Here is a 23,055-nt window from a genome sequence, read left to right on the forward strand (position 1 = left end):
AAAAAGAATAGTTTATTCCAGTTTAAGGCAATCCAATACAAACCAGATCACATCAGACATTTGACACAAAATACAATAGTGTAAAGTATATAAAGGTCACCACCCATGCAAATAAAAAATAAAGTGAATGAGGGGCTGGGAAAGAGAGAAAGGAACAGAGCAGCCCCAAGAACATGCTGGGTGGCAGCAAATTCTCAGAAGTCAGAGAAAACCTTCTGTAGCTGATAAAGAAGAATCGGATTTGGGGAGCAGACTGTACAGTGCCCCTTTCCCCCTGGAAATTCACACAATCCATCCTGGAGAACTCAGGTTCTTTTCAGCAATACCAGACATCCATGCTTATGGGCATCGGGCTTAAAAGGCAGCCCAACATCTGTGGTTTTACAGAACTGGACATGCATGGCCCTATATCCACACCTCATATACATCATCTGCTATCCACACTCATACAGAGCAGGGTGGGAGTACAGCATGGACATGCACCACCTTGTTTGTACACTTACAGAACTGGGTACAGGACTGCACAGGCATGCATCACCCCATAGCTACACTTGTACAGAACTGGGCATGGAACTGCAAGGGCATATGGCACCCAATATCAATACACAGACAGAAACAAGTACAGAGCAGCATGACTGAGTATTGCCCACTATCCCTGCTCATAAAGAAGTAGGCAGCAGAGACGCACACCAGCCACTAACTGCTCTTTGGGGTTCTTATCTTGAGTGAGCAAAGTTAACTGGTACGCTGAGAATGCAAAGGGGATTGTGGATAGGTGTAGAAAGGTGACATAATTATGACCGCCCTCTCTTTTTGGGATGATGGAGCCCAGTAAGTTCATAGAGCATGATGCCCTCCATTACGCTGGTAACTTAGTGGGTGCCCTGAGCTCCTATAGTGATAGAGCCGCTTGCTGGCTCAGCCGGTTCCCAATTGCCAGGAAAGCCACACACAATTTTGAAGGAATTTAAGACATCTTTAGGCAGCCTGGCTCTTGCAAAATCTAAAAACCAGGCAGCAGCAGTAAATCCATCAATGAAACTGTTGTGCAACTGCTGTCATGAGTCAAGAATGCAAAGGCCACTTCTAGTAGTATAAATTAGGACTAACTCCAGTGGAGTTAAACTGGTGTGAAAGGAAGATAAAATTAGAGTTGGCTTAATCTCTCCCAGTGCCTTACTGTTTAGGATCTAAAGGTTCATGGTGACAGGCGGGTCAATATTAAACGAACCCACTGATCTACGGATGGCTCCCTAGTTCTCATTTGAGTATGATGCAGATACAAGCATGGATTGGATCCTATCTTTTAAAAAAATCTTATTATGAGGATAGATTGTGATGTGTGATAGGCTGCCTGGGGATCATATGGTTTGCTGAACCCTGAGTACTAATACAGGTTTGCTGGGTTGCATCTGCCTTTATTCAGAGCTAGATTCTCCTACCCCTCCTATCTGCTTGTCTTGTGAAATCTCTACTTGTCTCACTGGAGAATTCTTCTAAAACATAGCACCTAGGACTATGATCCAGATTGACCATTGCTAAGTAGCATGTAATCCATATGGTATGCATTCATGGTAATTATCTAGCCAATTACTGAGATATTCAAAAACAAGGACCAAAGTCTGTGAATAGAGACTTTAAGGTGCCTATGGAGTTTACTTAGCTAGGGTTCATCTGTCCCTTTTATCTTCTTTCAAGAAGACATAGCGTGTGTTATAATTCTGGAATCACCAGAGGAGATAAACATATGACCAAATTTATTCTGAAAAAGCTGCCCAAGAGACATAGTGGGAGAGAAAGCCTAGGGAAGTGTTGAGATTTCGTTTCATGTCAAAGGGCTAACTGCACCCTCTTTGCTCAGTAGCCTTGTTAAAGTTTTCTGCAGTGGTGAATCACCTTGCAATATTCTGTATAAAAAGGATGGAGGGTCATTCAAACACTACAGGAGTACCACTGCCAAAGTGGGAATAATAGCACAGGGACATATTTCCACTTAATACTGAGGAGCAGAATTCTCCATGCTTAAATGCATATATACAGTGTAGTCAAGAGCTCCAGCCTACTGTAAGGGATGAAGTTCACCTTTCATTTTGGTGCTTCAGACAGCACTTGGATCGGCCATGAAATCGCCTGTGTAACAGTGCTCAAAATCACACCCCATCCTGATCCCCCCTTGTAGCAGAGCACTGTTGTGACACACTGACGTGTAACATCCTTTTGGCAAAAGGTTCCCAACTCCACAGACAGAAACCAGGACTTTGCAAATACCGAATGTAGCCTAAAAAAGAAGTGATGTGGGTATCAAGGGGGAAAAGCTCAACCTAAACCATGAATTTTAAAAAAAACAAACCCAACCAACCAAGGAAAGCCCCAAATCTCCCAAACTCATATAGGCCTTGCCAAAGCTGATTTATAGAAGATGAGAAGATATTAGCAAGTCAGAAAAAGTATCCAGGCAGAGCGGCAGAGAAAAAACCCACAACATTACCTGATGTCTGGAACCAACAAAAGTCTGCCAAGTTGATATAGATAAGTCAAGTCAGCAAACAGCAAGAGGATGAGGACTGTCAGCAGAACGGGGGAGGCAGGTGGATTGTGCATGGGCTATAAAATACTAGAATAATTTAAGGAGAGGCATAGAGAGACTACCGCGATTTTTGAGGATAGCTGGTCTGCTGAGAGCCCAAAAGAAAACAGGTGAAGTAGGGCCCTGGGGAGGACAGCTCTCAGATCTCACTTCTTGCCTCTCCCTTCCATCACCCTTCCAAACTGGAAAGGAAGCCTGTCGGTTGTCTTTTTAAAATAAATTCCCTCCTGTTGCTTGCGTCTCCAGTCCTACAAATCCTTCCAATGATGCACGCTAATGTGTCAGCATTACAGCACAACTGGCTTTACCGACTGGCTGTCCCGAAGCCAAGTCCAGAGAAAAAAGTACACAGAGGAACCTCAGTGAAAGCTCTGGATGCCTTGGCATACAGCTAGAGGCAGTCAACAGCTGACACAACAAAATGCCTGGGATTCTTTCTAGTTGTTTGAAAAATGCTTCTTGGCGATCAGATCTGTGTCTGGAGGGTATGGCCAGTGGGGGTGTATGGAGGAGGAGCCGGGTTGGGCTTGATGCCACGTCCCTTCATATAGGAAATGAACTGGTCTGGAATCTCAGCCAGGACGTCCTTAGCCAGCCGGGCCATGCTTAGGACATGGTTTCCTGTGCGGTCAATGTAATCGCGGAATGGAACAAACTGGGAAAGAAGGAAAGCATGTGAGAGACATCCGGGAAAGTGTAGTTTTATACATGAGGTGAGGCATACCGCTCTAAACAAGAGATCAGACCATTAGTGGAACATCAGCTTCAGGGCAGTCAGACAGCCTCCCCGCCCGAACAAGGAGGCTTCATATGTACAGTATCATATAGTATCCTAGCGGCTGCAATGGCTACGGAGCAATGGGGACAAGCCACTAGCAATGTCTAGATGGGGTGGTTTGGGAATAGAAAGGCCCTGAGGAGGCAAAGCAGGAAGGATTGCTTCTGCAACAGAAATGCTGTGGAAAGGACAGTGGGTCCTGGAATAGGAATGAGGGCCCTTTCTTCTCCAAGGGGATTGTCGAAACACTTAATTTTTTGTAGCTGATAATACTTCCAGCCCTCTTGAGTCTCTGTACTTAAATTCTTCCCCAGTTATCTAATATACAGTATTATCCAAGTGTGTGAAACCCATAGGTATACTACCAGCTTCCCAGATGTGCTGCTATGTTGTCTGATCTTGAACAGCACTGGAGGTAGGAAAATTCCCAGTGCCCTGATGGAAGCCAGCTCCTCTAACAACCTACACAGTGGGCAGGTAGGAGAGGCATGGAGGAATCTGAAATGTTTTTGTTCCACTAAGTTTGGATCCATATGAATTAGGAACAGGCTAAAAAACAGCTGAGCTAGTACAAATTTTTGTGATTACCTGGACAATGTCTCGCTCAGCGAGCTTCCCCCGGGATGAGATTCTGATGTCATCACCATCCAGCTCTACCATGGCTGAGAGGGAAAGGAGAAAAAGCATAAAGTCTTAACTATGCAGCAAGTGAATTGCTGGAAGGAACCCAGTACCATGTCAGTGCCAAAAAGACTAGACTGGTGCTAGTTAATCTACTTATGAATGAGGCAGCACACTTTGTAGAGGACCCAGCACTAGAGGCCGTGAAGGTTTTCATGGGACTAAATGGGGAATGAGAAGCAGACCAGGGGGACACAACTCCATATTGGTAAATCCAACACAATGGACATCAAGGGAAATAAGCTGAGCTACCCAGAAACCTTACTGTAACCCCATAAAAAAGACTCAACCTATCCATCTCAGTGAATAAGCTCGCTAACGTTTCAACATGTAGCTTAGCAGTCATATTATAAACCAAGGAGCAAAATATTAGAAGGTATAAAGAACAACGTGAGATAGAAAATGCTATTTATGAAACACTCATGCCGTTCCACGAATTAACAAACACCGCTGTTTGGAATATTTTATTTGCTCTGGTCACCCTGTCTTAGACACAGAAGGACAAACAACTGGTGAAACTGCTCAGAGGGCTAAATTTTCCTTTGTATGAACAGGACTTGAAAAGATTTAGACTTTTTGCTTTTGAAAGAAGATGAATAAAAAGGATATAATTCCTTAGACTGCTAGGTATGGACAACTATACGGGATGAGGACAGCTGGTCTACAGGGGAAGGGAAGCAGCAAGGGCTGCTGGTTACGCACAGGCGATCCTGTCGTGATACAATCAGGGTGCCGACAAAGGTGGCTGCAAGCAGCATCACTGACTATAGTATACTTAAATAATGATCCAAGTTGCTACGGTCCAAATGGAGCCTCTTTATCCCAATGAGGTAATGGAGAAGGTCTACTTCCATTTTCTCATCCTTCGTTGCCATGGTCAGCTGTGTGTATGAGGTCAGTTCTTCCTTCCACTGTTTCCATGCTGCTGTTAGGGTCTTTGACTTTGACTAGAAATTCAAGGGTGCAGGGGGTCTTAGTCCCTCCAGGCTCCCTGCTCTCTTTGCTGTGTAGGTGATGCTTTGAATCGCATACTCTTTGCTGTGGATCTCAGCTGCTGCCATCACATTTATCAGGAGAAATTACTTTATGGTTAGGGCTGCCAGGCTCTGGAATGGGCTCCCAAGGGAGGTGGTGCTCTCCCCTATCTTGGGGGTCCTCAAGAGGAGGTTGGATAAATAGCTGGCTAGGGTATTATGATCCCAGCACTCGTTCCTGCCCAGGGCAGGGGGTCAGACTTGATGATCTGTTCAGGCCCCTTCCGACCCTAGAAACTATGAAACTATTTCATGCACAATGCTCTGTGCAATATAAAGGGACTCCATCTGGACTGTAGCAACCCATGGACTAGCTATTGCCTGAAGCACTCTCTAGCTGTCCTTATGAAGCTGACCCAGCTTTCAGGTATCAGTGATCTGAGGAAGGCTTGGCCAACAACTCTTCCAACTATACAGTTGGTCCAGTTAAAGATAACACAAAAAATCCTTGCCTCATGGATTAAGATTTATGTGTAGCTGACAAAATATCCTAACCCTGGCTGCTGGATATGTTTCTGAGCCCACTGAATCTATACATGCCTGGTTCAGAGCACACATCAACCTCTAACTGATAGGAACTGAAAAGTAATCTCTGCTAAAGACAGATACAAGCTGGTGTCAGAAAGGTCTGTGCCTAGGTATAACAGTTCCTTTATTCCTATACACATGGTTACAACCTTACATCCAGACTATTCAACGTGCCATATTTCAATGATATATCATCAACAGGAGATGAGTCTGGTTCCCAGCTGTAAATGGTGTTCTCAGCTTTGCCGCCACTCCACAATTGTCAGGTTCCCAGAGTTTGACAGTGGTGAGGGCAGGGTCAGAGCGGACCAGATGTGTGGCCTATCTGCATGCGGCCAACGGTACGTGCTAACGTGGATGCGTTATAGCTGCCTCCTCATCATCATACAGCAGTCCGGCCCAGAGCAACCTACTGTCCTTTCTGCCTCTCCCACAGATGTGGAAGAAGAGGAAATGCCCGTGCCCAGGGCTGCTTGATCCTGGAGGAGGATCAGTGGGGAGGGCTGCGCCCTGTTCCCTTCCCCACCATCCCCCTGACGAGAGCCTGACAGTTCCCACATGCTGCTGGCTTGTCCCGAGAAGAAGCAGGGATAGGGAAGCACTTGCGTGTGGCTTTGGGACTGGAGCAGGAAGCAAGGCAGCATGTAGAGAACTATTTTAATGTTTAACGATGAATAAATGTCAGACTGTGTTTTGCTAGCAATGTGCCAGGCTTCCGTCTCCCATGGGGAAACACTTGGGCAAACATTTTTTTTTAAGGGAAAACAAACAGTTCTGCAAGCCAGTGTGATTACTAAGCCTCCCCCATGGAGTCCCTGCAATGCTCTGGGAACAGTCTGTGTCTTCACTGAAGCCCTGCTAGCACGCCAGGTGCACCGCAGCTCATGCGTGTGTGACAGGCTTGTCGGCTGCTGAGGCACTAAGGGCACTACCACATGCCGAGGCTCCCTGCCATCTGCCTCCAACACGACAGCCCTAGACGACACCCTGTCTCTGCAACCCACCCGACTCCAATGGCCTTTCAACTGCCACAGACTCTTCCCTGCTGCCCCTTGCCTCCTAAAGCTCCCCGAACTGGGAACAAGAATAGCTTTAAATTCAGCTCAGTTGCTTAAAATGTAGAGCACAAAACAGAGACTTTGCTTAAAGGCATCTAACCACTGCTTTGTTCTCCTCTCTGTCCTCCCAGAAAACATCTCAGGAAACCTTTGGCAAAGTGAGAGAGAAGACTTGACAAAAATAATAACATTTTCTATTAATTAATCATCACCAAATGATTTAAACATGAAAAACCAACAGAGAAAAAATTAAACTTTCCTGTCTTTTGTTATTAAAAAAACCCACGTATCAGGCAATTTGAAAAAAGCCCTTCCTAACTTCTCTTTGCGGCACGCTGTTAAATGTCCAGAGTGATGGTGGCCCCCTGCTTTTCCCCTGGGGACACTTCCCCATTTTAACACCTGTCACTCTTGAGAACATTTTCTTTGAAGTACCCTTGCTCAGTTCTTTACCTTGCCTCCAAGTGCAGGTCCATTAAGATGCTAACAAATACTGAAATATAGTTTTCTTTTACACAGCAAGAGAGATTTTTTCAGTTCTAGGTTGGACTTAATAGGTTCTTAAACCATCTTCATTGCTACTGGCTTGAAACACCTTCCTACTAGTGTGTGAAGCAAGTGCTGAAGTGATGCTGAAGCCGTGATGGTCCAGGAAGAAAGAAGAAAGTTTTTTTGAGAGTGCTATGTTTTATTGACTGACTGCATGGTTAGGATACAGTGGGCACATCTGCATGAGACGCTAGAAGTGCAGTAGACTAATTCTATTGCAAATTAGTGTGTCACGGCAAAAGTCGTGCTAATGCGCAGTAGAATTAGTCTACTGAGCATTAGTGTCACCTAAAAGACGTGCACTGGCACTACTGTGCAGTAGTGCCGATTACAGCATATTAAGTTAGTATCTGTTATTACAGGTACTAAACTTAATGTGCTGTAATTGCAGGGCATTAATGCTTGTGTACACATGCCCACTCAAACAAATTTTCAGGTACCACAGTACCCTCCCTCAGAGACCTAAGGAAAGGGACTGTGGTACCCAAAAGCTTCTCTAAAACAATTTCAACCATGCTGTTGGTCCAATTGAGGTTAGCAAGAACTTTTTTCCAACTGCTCAGTTGGTCTAATAAAAAGATATCACATCTACCCAAAGAACCTTGCCTCCCTATGTGTTTAGACCAACATGGCTACAACCAAAAACCCAGCAACATGGAAGATAACAACATTTGCCATCTGAAATGGAAACTTCACAACATGAAAAAAAAGAAGCTAACCTCAACAGCGACATATACTTTCTAAGCCTATGACCTTTTGTCTTTCTAATTTCTACCTATTTACATTTTCACTGACACCTTGCCACGCTTTTAGCTTCCCTCATTCCTTGGAGTCTCAAACCAGCCGAGACTCCCAATGCCTGAAGAAGGGTGACTGTGCCCCAAAGCTTGCCCAGAACTTTTTCCTGACTACTCAGTTGGTCTAATAAAAGAGATCACATCTACCCAAAGAGCCTTGCCTGCCTAAGCCTAGCTAGAAACCCCACCAAATCCAAACTTATTCTGTAGGTTTTCATTAAATATTAGGAGGTCTCCTGCACCAGGGGGAGGCAGATCCAAGCCGGATAAATCTCACCACTGGGATTTCTCCCCTCAACCTTCCCACCCTTGACGCTAAGTCTTCTGTAACTTTGCTCAGGTCTTTAGCTTCCCTGGTGCATAATCCACGTGCAGCATCATGGTATAACTCACATGCATGGGTGGTGCTAGGATTTGGAAAGGGGGTTGCAGACACAGTGGCACATCATCATATACAGAACAACACATTTTTCTCTAACTAAAAAGAAATTTAAAACGTTACTAATATTTTAGGGGCCTAGGGCTGTATTATTTAGCTTAAGATCAAAGCAAAAACAAATATGACTTTATTGGAATGTGCATTAATTTGCTATATCATATATTATGCACAAAAAACACAACACACTAAGCAGATACACTAGGACTAGCTCATTAGTCCTGTACTCATTAGAATGCAGTTTCATAAGACAAAATCTAGCCTTGAGCATCTTGACAGTGCATCCAATGAAAGTTATTTCCATACCTGAGTTCATGTTCACCTGTGTTAACATTTCCATACCTAAATGGAAATGTTATACCTAAATGGAAATGTGGGGCTGGACTCGATGATCTTCTGAGGTCCCTTCCAGCCCTAATGTCTATAATGTCTATAATGTCTATGAAAATTAATGTTTTTAGCTAGAGTTAAAAACAGTCTGCAGGGCTCTGAAAGAGGAGCTACATTACCAGAAGCAACTAACAGACAGCAGAACTGCAGAAGAAAGAATAGCTTGATTAGAGGGACTTCAAGACTCTTACAAATGGGAAAGGATCATTAACATGTCTGGCGTGAAGAGTTAAAAGGAATCAGGTACTTTATACTGAGCCATGGAGTCAATTGACTTCCTCACTGCTGCCTGAATAGAAATGCTGCCGCTATTGCCAGACAAGGTTCTTTGGGTAGATGTGATATCTTTTATCACAGTTGGAAAAACTGTTCTTTGCAAGCTTTTGGGCACAAACACCCTTCTTCAGACAAAAGGAAAGCCGCCACTGCCAGGCAATTGGTTTTAAATTTTGGGTAAACCAGGAATCAAAGGGAGTGGGGATGGCTCCCCCCTACCCACGTGCCAGCACATTAGGTCCTTCGTGAGTCAGGATGGGATTTGGCAGAAGCAGACAGCAGTCCCTAATCCCAGGACAGCGAACAGTGTTAAATACAAATGTTTCCACCACCCCCTTTGTTATTCTGGATCCTGTGTGATGCATCCAAGGGTCACTCTGCCTGACCAGTTGGTCTGGGTCACTCATGTCAGGCTGTCACCTAATTCTTTGGCTTTTCTAGGCCCAAGTTTACTTTGCTGTTCACTGTCTAGCTTCTCTGTTTTCCTCCTGCTGCTTCTCTCCATGCTGCAGTGTAAATAGGCAGCAGCAGCTCTCTAGACCTGGGAACTCGCTCTAGCAAGACCCATTTATTTGCTGTCTATTTGTTGGAAGGGTTGCTGTGTAAACATGGAGTGCCTGAGCACCAGCTGTAGCCTTCGGCAGCGTTCCTGTAATTGCTGCGTGGGGGCCTTCCTGCTGTGTTCGCCTTTTGCCATCTGTTTCCTTCCCCGAGTTCATTCAAAACTCTTAGCCCTTTCACAAGCCACTCTCCAGACTAGGGAATTCTTCTTTTACCTAAAACAGGGCCTGCAGAATGGATCTGAAGAGCGGGAGGGAGACATTTCTACCCGGAGGGTTTTGTATCAAGAAAAATGGTTAGTGGGAAGATGAAGGACTCCTGTCCTTACAAACTGGGGAGTCCTGAAGTATCTTCAGGGAATGTGAGTCTCTTATAGGATGAACCCGACAAAAAATACCTTTTACAAAGGCTGGAATCAGCACTTCCCGTGCTCTGCATATCTACAGATTAACAAGCTTTTCCCGACTCACAGAGCTGTACCAAATTACACCAGCTAAGGATCCGAACCAGGATGCAGTGATGTGGCATGTTTTATCTGCTCAGGTGGTCTCTTCGTGGGTGTCTCAGCATTTTTCAGCCATGAATGAATTAAACAATGCAACACCCTAGTGAAGAAGGGAAGTGTTCCTGTTGACAGATGGAGATCCGAGGTACGGGGAAAGGATGCCACTCAGATAAGGTCATATAGCAGGGGCGGGCAATTATTTCAAGTGGAGGGCCGCTTACTGAGTTTTGGCAAGTCATCGAGGGCTGCATGACAGGCAGCCAGGGGCAGATAAATATTAATTTTCTAAATTTCTGAGGGGCCCAAGGGGCCGGACAGAATGGCCTGGCAGGCCACATCTGGCCCACGGGCCGCATTTTGCCCACCCCTGTCATACAGGCTCTTTGTGGCAGAGTGAAGGGCTGATTATGAATCCTAGGCTTGTGCTTCCAGCTAGACTTTGATTCTACACATTTTAAGCAAGAGAAGTCAGAGAATGGTCTGTCCTTACCATCAAATTCAGCCTGTCCAACTCCCACAATGATTATGGACATTGGAAGCTTGGCAGCCTGTGGCAGAGGAAGAAGAACAGGAAACAAGGGCGAGGGAGGGACAGAGGGTATTTTGGAGAACAAGGGAAATAGGAGAGGGGGAGAAGGAAAGAGAAAAAAAGAGTTTATGGCACAAAGCTGAAAACACTGGACTAATGTCAACCCTAGTGAATCTAAGCTCTGAAAACTTTAGGAGCTGTGCCCAGCCACAGTCCAAATGAATCACCATTCTTCTTCCCAAGAGGGCTGCAGTACCCCCAATGTGTTCTGTTAAATGCCTAGGTGAGATTCCTATAGCTTTATACAAGTTTCTACAAGTTTCTACAAGTTAAAGTCCCCCAGATACCACTGAAAAATAGTAAATATTAACAAAGCTACTGATTTGAACAGGCTAGGGGAGAGCTTTGCTGTTCCAAGCACTGTCTCACTGGAAATCTTGGATTTATGTGTCCAGTTAAATATTTCTTACAAAGAAGTAAGCATGCACGGCTTTACCAAACATTCTGTATCTGAAACTGCATCGTGGCTGAGCCCAGGCACAATATAAAACCACCTTAATGAAGCGTATAGTTAGGGTATGTAATGCAGACAGTACAATAAGCTAGGGATACATTCTCAGCTGGTGAAAATAGCCATGATTTCACTGGAGTCAACAGCACTATACTGATTCAAACCAGGTGATATTCTGGCTCAAAAATCATGCTACCATATACTGCGTCAAACTCAACACTGTCATCCAGTCAGGTCTGTAAAAGTTACATTGCTGTATCATTGAAAGCTGCTTCAGATCAGTTTAGATCTGATTTGCAACTGATATCAAGAGGCTGAGTGTTAACTCACATGAACTGTACCCCAATAACTTTAGTGGGTATATTCTTGATTTACACTTGTGTGAATGAAAGAGGAATCAGTCCCCAGAGAAGTTTACTCTTTCTCTGTCTGTCTCTCTCTTCATTTTTGCTTCTCTGTCCAGGTCTCACTAGGTGTCACTATGCTTCCATTACTTTCAAGCCTTACTTCCTGGCCAGGAAGGCATGGATTTAATTGTCACACTGGATTGAAGCTCATTCTCAGAGCTGATGCTGCCTTGCATTGGGACTAGGTTAAAGGAGATGCACTATATTAGCAGCATTCTAACTAGTGGCTGCCCCAGCATGGGTTTTACTAGTGTGCTCAATGTTTTTAACTTAAGACCACTTGTCATGAAAGCGATGTGCTGGTAATATAGTATTACAAGACTGTCATGGAGCACTGAATGTACAGAAACATTTTGGATATAGCATTATAAAATAGTTTCCCCCGAGTGGGTGAAAAATCCTTTCTGCTCTACGTGATCAGTATGCCTTTCCTTGTCGTTGGCCAAAATTTCCTTTCCTCCCTGCTTTGATGCTGCATATCTGTTGGTTCCATACCTACGCAGAGATGATATCAAGATGGTGGGGCTGCATGTCTACACTTTGTTGGGATGGAAGATATTTCCTAAAGCTATATCCCCTCACTTCAAAGGGGATGAGTTTGCAGAGGATGGGGCTGAATTTGTTTCCCTTATTCTTATTATTACACAGTGCTCCGTACAAGAAAATCCAGGGCTAGATTCTCAGCTCCAATGGTGCGGCAGAGATTTACGCAAGCTGACAATCACGTTCCCTGCTCTCCGCTTGCCGAGGTTAACTCGTTTCCTTCCACAGTTATAAGCCACTTTGGTAATGGGTGATTAATTCCACTTACAAGAAATTTGCTCATCACTATTAGCCTCCGAAGTGACTGGTGTTACTGCAGGGCAGGGGAACACATATAGCTTCTTCTCTTCTGTTTTCCTTTTATTAGGTCAAGCTCTTCTCATTTACATATTAACAAGCTTTCCCCCACTCACTCTCTGAGCTCGGGAGAGCTGTGCTGTCTCCCTGAGAATGAGCTTGGCTGTCATGTAATTCATTATGACAGCAGAGAGATCATGTTGACACCCTGTGATTTTCACTCTAATTCCTTCAGGACCCTTGTTTTTTTACCTAGCCTACTTTTTGCTTTATCTTCCAATTATCTTCTCTTTTTCCCTTCCCCTCCAGCAATCACTGATTGTTTTTGCTATGAAATCGGGGAGCTTTAATAATCAGAGCTCTTTGTCTGAGTTGATTGCTGGTGATCACACACACTTACATGAGATTTTATAATAGTTGTTAACAATTAATGGCACTCAACGTCTCCAAAGCAAATTACAAAGCTAGGTCAATGTGTTGACAAAACAGTGGTTATGTTGGAAGTGGTGGACAAAATATATTTGGACTTTCTAATAGCCTTTAACAAAGAGTCTCACAGGTAAATTAAATGAAATCATTGGGGGATGGGAAGCAAAGTGCTACGATGGGTCAGAAATGACTGAGACACAAAAGACAAGGGTAAATACAACACTGCACTTCTTCCTAGGGCTAACGGGAAATTAGGAGCTGCAGCTCCCAATCCAGTGCTCAGAGCACCAAGGCCACACTCACTTCCCAAAGTGAGAATGAAACTCATTCCCTTTGATCTAGTCATTCGAAATCAGTTCCTACCAGAGCTGGGAGCAGAATTTAGCACACAGGCCCGTGTTTTAAATTTGAACTATTCTGACTCCCAATATACAGCAGCTTCAATCAAATATAAATCACGTGACCTCCCTACTATCCAGTCAACGTTTGATTTCCTTGCATTTTGCTGGCTACTGCTGCTGTCTTAAGCTTGCCTTGCGCCTTCCCTACATGCAAACCATGTGCAGAAATGTGTAGTTTGCTCACCTAAAAGTGCCTCTCACCGTACACAGCTGGTTTTTAAATGGAATTATCTAGTGGCTTAAGTGACAGTAACTACTCCTTCTGGAAACAGGAGCAATTCCACTTGCACTGAATTTGTCTGCTGTAGTTTGCATGGGCACTTTTACAACTGCTCTGCTTCTGGCAGTCACCCAATTACAATACCACATTGTGTTGCTTCACACCTGTGTTGACCTGTCTTTGTACCTCGCTGTCCTCCACGCTTCTGAGATCGTCGTAACCAGAAATGATCTCTCAGTTTAAATGCTAGCGGGCTCCTCTTCAGAACCAGGTAATAGTAATGAGTTCACATTCTCAGTATAGCAGTCATGTCCCTTCCCTGGATGCTTCCTGATGTACTGGACTTGAGTGCCCTTTCTGACAGCTGTATGCAAAGTCCCCTCTGGAGAAATCACCAAGACACTACGAGAGCAAGGGAAGGCAAGGGGTCACTTTCTCAGCTGGTCGCAAAAGATCTCCAGCAAAAGATCTCCAGCAAAAGGACCTGAAGACAGAAGACCAGGCTAGGGCCTCTGTTAATGCTCCCATTCACAAAGGTGTGTCCTCCGTGCTGCTTGTCAGCAGTTTCAAAAGGGCACCAGCAACATTAATGAAGGGATCATTGTTGTCCATTGACTTCTTCCCCAGATACAAACTCCTGGAGCTTCTGGGAGGTTTCCCACAAAGCACAAAAGTCACAAAGCACAGAACTGCATGGCAAAGCTTCAGGTAGTTTAAGCAAGCACAAGAGCAAAGTGATTAACACAGTGTGTGCTTCAAGGCACACTAAGGATGTGGTGTGAATGCACTTCAGATTTATGTGGTTAAATCACTGCAATTCCACTTAACCAACCAGATCAGCACAATATCCCTGTGTAAACAAGGCTTCAGGATGCTAGAGACTGAGTCGCAGGAGATGGCAGGTCATATTGTACACAGCACAAGGTCTCTTTAACATGACTGACAATTTATTGTGCGCAAAAAGTCTACTACAGGAAGAGCTAGGGGGTGGTGTATAGCTCAGGGGTTCAAACTTACCATGTGCCCCTGGCTGGATCTGGATTGTGAGGCTGCCTCATACATGATGCATTGTATGGGCATGGTGGGGAGCAAGTGCCTCCCCAGATTTCTGTGCTGACAGCAGGACACAGGGCACAAGGCTGCAACGTGGTTAGAGCCTGAGTCTGGCAGCAGTGGGGTGGTGGCAGCGGCATGATTTCTGCGCTAATGGCTGGGTGTGGGGCTGCAGCCAAGCCGGACCCAATGCCCAGCAGCAGTGGGAGCGGCAGCAGTGATGCAGAGTTGTGCCCCCACCCCACTGTCAGTACTTACACATCACCTACGGGCTCCCTGTGGACCAGATCCAGCCTGGAGCACAAAGCAGCAGCAGCAGCGGCAGCTCCCATTCCTGCACAGGGCATGCAGTGGGGGCTGGCAGCTGGGGAGTTAGGGCCGCAGCAGTGGTGACACACAAAGCAGCAGGAGGGTGACTGTGTTAGCAGCAGGTCGCACCCCCCAGTCACACCCCTCAACTTCTGCTGTTGTGTTGGTAGTCCAGCAGGCTAGACACAGCAGCTCTGCAGGCTGCATATTTGACACCCCTATTGAACAGCTGATCACTACTGAAATGCACTGGGCAGACCAAGTCCTCTAACAGCACAAGGAGCTTCTTGTCAGGACTGAGGTGCATTAGCACAGTGGTTCATAACTTTTTTTTTTGTACCAGGCCCCATTCTTAAACATCAATGGCCAGTCTTGACCCCAGTGTGTGGGCCAGGGGGTGGGTATATGGGGTAAGGGGGGTATGTGTCCCCAGGCAGCCCCTAGCAGAAACTCTGCTAGCCTGCAAGGGAAAAGCCATGGCTTCCCACTTTTTTTCTCCTTTAATGGAGAATCCATTTTTAAAGTTTGTTCACGACCCTTTCATATATTCTTGTGACCCACTTTTGGATTGCAACCCATGGGTTGAGAAACACTGCTTTAGCAGACCCAGAATAGCAAGGGTGTGGGCTGTACATGAGGATCAAGTTGCCTGGACGCAGCTGTCAGAGAGAGACTTGTGGCAGCCCCCTCAATATCCGTGTCTCTGGCTATCAGTCTCTCCTTTTCACAAGTACTAAAATTCAAAGAAATGGCAGACAGAAATGTCACTCAGCTTTCTCATTTTTACCAAATGTAATAACCCAGGCCTGGCAGGCCTGACATTATTGTCTCTTACTCCAGCAATTCAAATTTAGACTCAGTTTGGTTCAGTGAAGCATCCTTAATCCATTAGCCAGTGCTGAGGTGTGATCTCATTAATGGAATGCGCGAGATCCAGGGACAGCCGAACCCAAATCAATCAAATGATCATTACATATTTCAATGATCTCTTTGCTGGCAAAAGCTAATCCTAAAATTGAATTATATTAGACACATTAGATGCCAGGCAAAATCTTATCTTTCCTTTTCTGAATGGTTTTCTGCCATTCAGAATTTTGCACATGAGAAATCATTAATTCAATCTATTCATCAGACTCCCCCATCCTAATTAAAAAAAAAATGCTTTAAGACAGCCATTTTGCTTTATGGTAGTAGACTGCATGGGATCTTGGAAAGCATGCCTCTTTTCCAACCTCTATTTCTTTGCTTTAATCAGCCTCTATTTCTTTGCTTTAATAAGATCTGCCAGGACTTAGGCTGACATGCAATAAAGATTTGCGGCTACAGCAGCTTTGTATCCTGATACAACCACACAAGATTCTGATTCTCTTCTGACTTACACTAGTTCCACTCCAATTTAAGTTCATTGAATCCATCTGGGTTACTACTGATTTGTACTTGCTTTAAGGCAGAACATAGGACTTGCTGTTGCAAATCAGACCACAGTCCATCTAACCCAGGGCTCTAACTTCAAAGCTGACCAGCACCAGCTGCAGTACAAGAAGGCACAAGAAAGGCCCCAGTGGCCAATCATGAAAAAACCCCACCTAATCACCATCTAATCTCCAGTGAATGAAGAGCAGGTCATACCCAGAAGCATGAAGATTTATATATCCCTTTGTTTCTGACCTAATCACACTCGTGGATGTTCCCGTGTCTAGCCATTTCCTGACTCTGCTAGGCTCCTGTCCTGCAGGATCTAAATGTGGAATAATAATTTTGAATCCATACCAGCCATCCTCAGCCCCATCACGTGGAAAAGGCCTCTCTCTGTTACTTCATTTGTGTTAATGACTCACAGCTGATTACAGGGAATTCTGCATGGGCATCAGGCAGCAGTGGCAACATGCCAGCTGCAACAGGAAAGCAACAGAAAAACTTTGTATCTAAGTCAGTGTGATGCATTAGGTAACCAATACTATTTGATCTTATTTGATTGTATCTTTTAAACAGTCTCTCAAAGATCTGTGCCAGGTGTGTGGTAGAAAATCCCCGCTAGAGTGCACTGGCTACTACTGAAATTATATTGGGTCCTGAATGATAGACTAACTCCCACCTAGCTCCAAGTCTCTTTTTTTAGTTTGTTACAGCCTACATTCTGTGACAGGGCCCCAGCATAGGTCCTCAGCTCCCTGCCTATTACTGATGTATGTTTTTATTATTGCTCCTCATGTAGAAATTACTTTGGAGGCCAATAAAATAGGCAAAGTGTGAAAGTAGAGTACCTATAAATGTAGAGTACTTCCCCTCTCCCCACCCTTCCCTGTCTCCTGCATTCAGATCTCTCTCTCCATTAGATGCACTGCTCTGTGCATGTCCTTTCATAGCATCTGATGAAGTGAGCTTGGGCTCACAAAAGCTTATGCTAGACATCTTTGATTTGGTTGGTCTATAAGGTACAAAGCTATCTGGACTTCCAACTAACACAGTTAACTACTATCTCTCAGTACTCCTTAGACTCACAAGACTCTAAGGAAGGACAATAAATGGGGTCATACTCAGATGCAGAGAAGTGACCTTTTGGCCAGATAACTTGAGTCCCTAAGGCACCATTAGTCAATAGGAGTTTGGCCATGGACCTCAGTGAGGAGAGAATGAATTTCTAAAGACTTTAGGGGGGCGGGTTTTGTGCCTTCAGAGTGTGTGATTCATAAGAGGAATTCAGGGACACTTTATTCTCCTCTAGATTTATTCTGCCTTTCGCCTGAGAGACCCAGTAGCATGGTCTTGGAGAAGCCCCTTCACCTTTTGCTGTGCTTTTAACACTCAGAACCGTGGAGTAGGATTTGGGTGAAGAAGCTACAAGGATGGCACTGGGACAGGGGTGGGCAAAATGCAGTCTGGGGGCTGGATGCAGCCCCTAAAATAATTTAGAAAATTAATATATCTGCCCCTGGCTACCTGTCATGCGGCCCTTGATGGCTTGCCAAAATTCAGTAAGCGGCCCTCTGCCTGAAATAATTGCGCGCCCCTGCATTAGGAAGATAAATGGGTACTTATGACTTTTTCCATATTTGCTTTCCATACACTCTACCTTATTTCTTAACTGCCCTCCATACCCCCAACTTTCCCCACCTTTCTTCCCTTCTCTTTCCATGCTTCTACCTCATCTCCTGCTCCTCCTCTACTTACCCATCCTTTTCCTATTAGCTCTGGCTGATATGCTAATAAAAGTAACTCCCTTCTTACTTTATGAAAATGGGATGCCACCAGGAATTCTTACTGCCAGTGATTCAAAATATCCACTGGACACAGCACAATAATGATATGGTTTGTCTTCAGTCATTTTTATCTGCAGACATTGGAGTGATCCAGTAGTGTAACTGGGTGGGGAGAGGGGCAAGAGAGGCAACAACTCTAGACACTGACTTAGAGCGGGTACTAAAAGGGCTGCCCATCACTGGGACTGGGAAGGGAAGGGATGGCAAAGGAGTCACTCTGCTGCCTTTGTGACCCCTAAGGATTTCCTGGGGAAAACGTCCAGGAGGCAGGATCTGGCTGGGTATGTTCTACACAATCTCTCTGAGGAATGGCAGTACCCACCTAAAAACAAATCTATCAACCCCTGTGCTGCAACCAGTCACCCAAAAGCAGAGCAAATATTGGTAGCAGCTTTAAACCATCCTCCGCAATTACCGAGTTTCCAGCCTGTGAACCGCTGGCTGCTGTGTGCTTTTAATCAGCTGCTCTCAACTCTTTTCCCAGTTAATGAAGCCCAACGTCCAGAGGAATCATGTACTGTGTTCGACCTCCTTTCAGCCGGGCTTTCATCACAAGGTAACTACTACATGAGGAGCACGGTGCAGGGGTTAAGTGGCCTCCATAAGGAGCTGATGTATCAAGAATGTCAGCTGGCAAAAGCTAGCGTGAAAAGAGCAATGAGGCGCTCTCCCATCTGCTAACAAAAAAATACAATCTATTATGGGCTGATGGGATTCTGTGTTGAGCGTGGGATGAGGAGCTACCATAAATTACATGACATAATCAATGGCTGAGTAATAGCATATGAGAGGCTCATTCAGCAGCCACTCCGATATCCTTGCAGGCCAAGGAGCCAGCTCCATCTGGAGCACGAATCACAATGGTGACTGCTGATATTACAAAATTTGCCCTGTGCAGTCCATGCACATCACTGATAGCAGAGCAGGGACACAGCTGGATTTCAGAAGGGCCCGATACTTTAGAGGTAAGGATCTCCCACTTAAAAGCTTCATCAGATGTTCTCTAGGGGCAGAAAGGTACCTCACCTCCCAACAATATAGGTGTCACACATGAGGCAGGGTACATTATTAGCCTAATCTGTTGAAGAGAAAGAGTCCCAGCTAGTTGTAGGCTCACCAAGGAGGGATGCACACACTAACAGTTGCTCTAGAGGTCACCAATTCCCATGTGAGCAAGGCAGAGCAAGTCACTCTTTCTCTATATGTGCTCACTCTTGCCACCTTTTGAATTTTCTTGGCTATTGTTTCTTACTTGTTTCCCGATCAGGCCTCAGTGAAGTTCAACCCCAACCCTTTGCCGCCAGGCTAAGAGATGGTACTCCCAGCTTGCTTCCCTGCCCTTCTCCAAACCCCCACACACCGGAGTGAAGGATCAGAAAAAGAGGAACGTGCTTTCCAAAGCCCTGAGGGAAAAGGAAGTAACTGCTTGCAACTAGACTCCTAGGACTACCTAATATTAGACCTACAGTATATTGTATATATTGTATTTTATATATACTACAGTATATTAGACCACTCGTGCTTGCTTCCTTGGTAAGAACAATGATTTGCTATATCAGAGCAGACCATTAATCCCTTAAGTACAGGATCCTGCTGCCAACAATAACCAATTGGATGTGTGGACCTGTGTGGTGAGCAATGGGAACTTGCCCCATGCTGTCATGACCTGCTTTTCTCATGGGTAAGGGAACTTCATAGTGGGCATTCCCCATTTGTACTGCACTGACAACAGAGAGGGAAGCTTCCAGGGCAGGGGACAGACGGGAGATGAAGGGTGGTCATGGATTTAAGACCCAGATGATGTGGAGCTCTATGCCAGCCTTGACATGTGCTCTCTATGATCCTGAGGGAGTCACTCCCTTGGGTCTCTGTCTCAGTGTCCCCTGCTCTAGAACGGGGCTAACAGTACAGTGACCTCCCACAAAGGAGGATTACTGATTCTCATTTGCAATGTACCCCCTTTACACCATGCTGGCAGGGTAGACATCATTAACCTTTGTAAGTGCTTTTGAGAGAAGACACAAGGGAAGGGCAAGCAATTACTATTTTTTGTTCTCTTCTGATTTTCAACCCATCTTGATCCATCCGACTCACACTGCATTCCTCCCATCTCCCTGCAGATAAATTCCCCTACAGGGATCCAGGGAGAAAGAAAAACTAAAGCAAAAAACCCAACAAAAACAACCAGCTGTTTTCAGTTCCATGATTTTACAGTTTGACAGGGCTCATCACAATCACCAATTAAGGCAGGAGAGACTGATTCTGGCCAGAGGCCCATATAAATAGGAGAAGCACAAATTCTTTGCATAAGGCCCTGGGAGCCCTTGAGGCTCCTGTCCTCATGACTAGATGACACCTATAAGCCAAGTAAACTTCTTCGGTCAGGAAGGAGAAGAGGGTTGAAATAGCATCTGGCCTGCCTGACTCCCCCAATGCAGGTAGCAGTGAAGCCACTGGATCCAATTTCCATCTCTGGGCATGTCCACATCGCAGCCTGTGACAGTGCTGTAGTGTTGCAAGACCTGGCCTAGTTCAGGCACCAGTAATAGTTTAGCTGCAAAAACAAAGACCTAATTTATCTTGGGTCTTGCATCCATCCATACCCTTGCTCTCCAGGGGTAAACTAGATTCTCCTCTCATTTACCTTAATACAACAGTGTAAGGGAGATCAGACCCTGATTTCTCTGGGCTTAATCCTGATTTACACTGCTCCGAGAGCAGAATCAGGCCCGATTTCTCTAATCTCTGAATTGTGAGCATGCAACTACTTTGGGGCACTGGTATCATACTGAAAGTCTCTGGGCTGGAATGAGCCCATCAACCATGACAGAATCAACTCCCTCAAACAAAATAAAGGGACACATCTTCTGGCAGCGCAAATCGGACGGACTTAAATTCACCTTGTTGGAATTACATGATTCAACCCACTGTAGATCAGGCCCTATCCACACAGCCTTAGAAATTGCTGTGAAAATCACTTGAATCCTTGCAATAGAGTAGGAAGTGAATATATTTCTATATTATGGAATAAGCTATAGGAAAATACACATTTTATTGCTTCTGGATTCTGCCAGCCCATTCCCTGATAGGTCTTGAAAACAGCCCTGAAAACGTGTTGTTTTTTCTAAGCAAACTCCCTGTATTTTTATGGGCAGAACCCCCCGTTGTGTGGGCAGCATACATGAGCTAGGGGCTTGGTTCAGATCATGGAAGTGTCTCATTATCTCTATTTTGGAGTGGCGCAAAGAAGTTAAGTGACTAACCCAAGGCCACCTAAGAAGCCAGGAAAGGAAACCAAGTGATTTGTATTCTAGGACATAACCCCAGTTAACATGAAACATTCTGGGGTATTGTTGAAGAAGCGGCTAGTAACAGAGTTTAAAATGAATCCTCTTATCTCTTGGCTGCTGCTGGGGGCATTCAGCACATGAAAATACATGAAGGTCATTAACAAAAAAGGGTGGACTTCACCTGGTGTGAATATTTCAAAGACGACAATATTTCTCTCTCTCTGTTACAAACACTAGGAGGAAAAAAGGCCACTTTGCATTGAGCAATAACTTTCAAACATAGGGCACATTCCTATATTGGTGTTGGGCCTCTCTGGTTAAGCACTGGGCAGTGAAATATAGCACAAAGGAGCCAAGTAGTGCCTAGCCCCTCCTGAGCAAAGCCAGCACAGAGGACAGGAATAAAGCACATGCTTCTTCCGCAAATAAGCAGATTCAACCCCAGCAGTGCTGCTGAGTGCTGTCTTAAGGTCATTTTTATTTCTGAACTCCATATCGTGTGCCTTTCTGTTACGGGAGACATCGCACTTCTTAGCTACCCTTTCACCCACCCCTGCCTTGCATTCATTATTTCACAGGTATTCTTCATTTGCTTCATTATTTCACAGGTAGTCTTTCCTAGTTAGAGACCCTGATTGTTTCTGCCCCTATGTGCATGTGTCTGTGCTTGTATAAGGACATGTGTATACATACATGTGTGTATGTGTCTAAAAACACATGCATTGGTTTTTAATTAAATTCTTCTTTTAATCTTCTCTTGTCTCTCTTCTTTCATTCTGTTTTCCCCTCTCTCCATCACTATCCCTCTGTGAAGATGGTACAAAGTCTTCTCCGTGTACTCTGAGCCCAAGTAAGGTTTCCATAAGGACTACAAGGAGGTACCATCAGGATTGAGGAGGGAACCTGGGGATCTGGCCCATAACTTCATTTACAAGACAAGGCCTGATTCTTCTTTCTCTGATGCCAGCACAAATCAGATTTATTTCCACATAAGCCTTTAGAGAATCAGCGTGAGAGGGGAATCAAGCTGACAGACTGCAAATACATCCAACGTACTTTCTGATAATAAACAGTTAAGGCTATATCAGTCTATCCCTCACTGAGACAGAGAGAAAATATGGCCTTCTGTGGCCCAAACACTGAAGCGTGACTCTAACTCATGGCAGAGGTAAGAGAAAATTAATCAAACGAACGATTCTACATGCTGAAACCTGCAGCCAGCAAATTTCTCAGGCAAGTGAAATAGTATTTCAACGATGAAGGCAACTGCAGAGCTGAGGAAACATCGGAAAAAAGAAACACCACCCACACAGAGGAAAGGGAGTTTTTTATTTCCCCTTTGCAATTCAAATAGTGAAATGAGCAGTGTAATTGAGCTGAGCTATCTCCTGGCTCTAGTGAGTTATCTGTGTCTTAGCTGCATCCCAGAGACTTGAAGACACACTAAAATCATCAAACAAATATAAAGTCTTATTATTTTTAAACTGAAGCTGATTACTTGAGGCAGTCACCAAGAACATGAAAAATTGGTTTTTAGATCAATCTCTTCATCTAGCTGTATCTACCCATCCAACATCCTATCCACCTGTCAGTCTATTCATCCACTTACCAACCGTCTTATCTACC

The 23,055-nt window shown here is 44.8% G+C and overlaps 1 protein-coding gene and 1 long non-coding RNA gene across 2 annotated transcripts in view; one reads left to right on the forward strand and one right to left on the reverse strand.

The window, feature by feature from the left end:
* Positions 1–23,055, reverse strand: part of LOC102381925 (copine-5) — a 116,955-nt gene continuing 93,900 nt past the window's right edge. The window contains exons 17-19 of the mRNA XM_025216347.1: positions 10,671–10,728; positions 3,954–4,027; positions 1–3,242 (exon numbers count right to left, since the gene is read on the reverse strand). Of these exons, the coding sequence (XP_025072132.1) occupies positions 3,054–3,242; positions 3,954–4,027; positions 10,671–10,728 (321 nt within the window). The 3' untranslated portion in view covers positions 1–3,053. The remainder of the gene's footprint in view (positions 3,243–3,953; positions 4,028–10,670; positions 10,729–23,055) is intronic.
* LOC102378560 lies at positions 18,125–19,579 on the forward strand. The gene is made up of 3 exons (XR_325022.1): positions 18,125–18,188; positions 18,624–18,695; positions 19,407–19,579. It is a non-coding gene; the product is annotated as an uncharacterized LOC102378560 (long non-coding RNA).

Source organism: Alligator sinensis, unplaced genomic scaffold, assembly GCF_000455745.1.
Source record: "Alligator sinensis unplaced genomic scaffold, ASM45574v1 scaffold872_5, whole genome shotgun sequence".
In the NCBI taxonomy this organism is placed as follows: domain Eukaryota; kingdom Metazoa; phylum Chordata; order Crocodylia; family Alligatoridae; genus Alligator; species Alligator sinensis.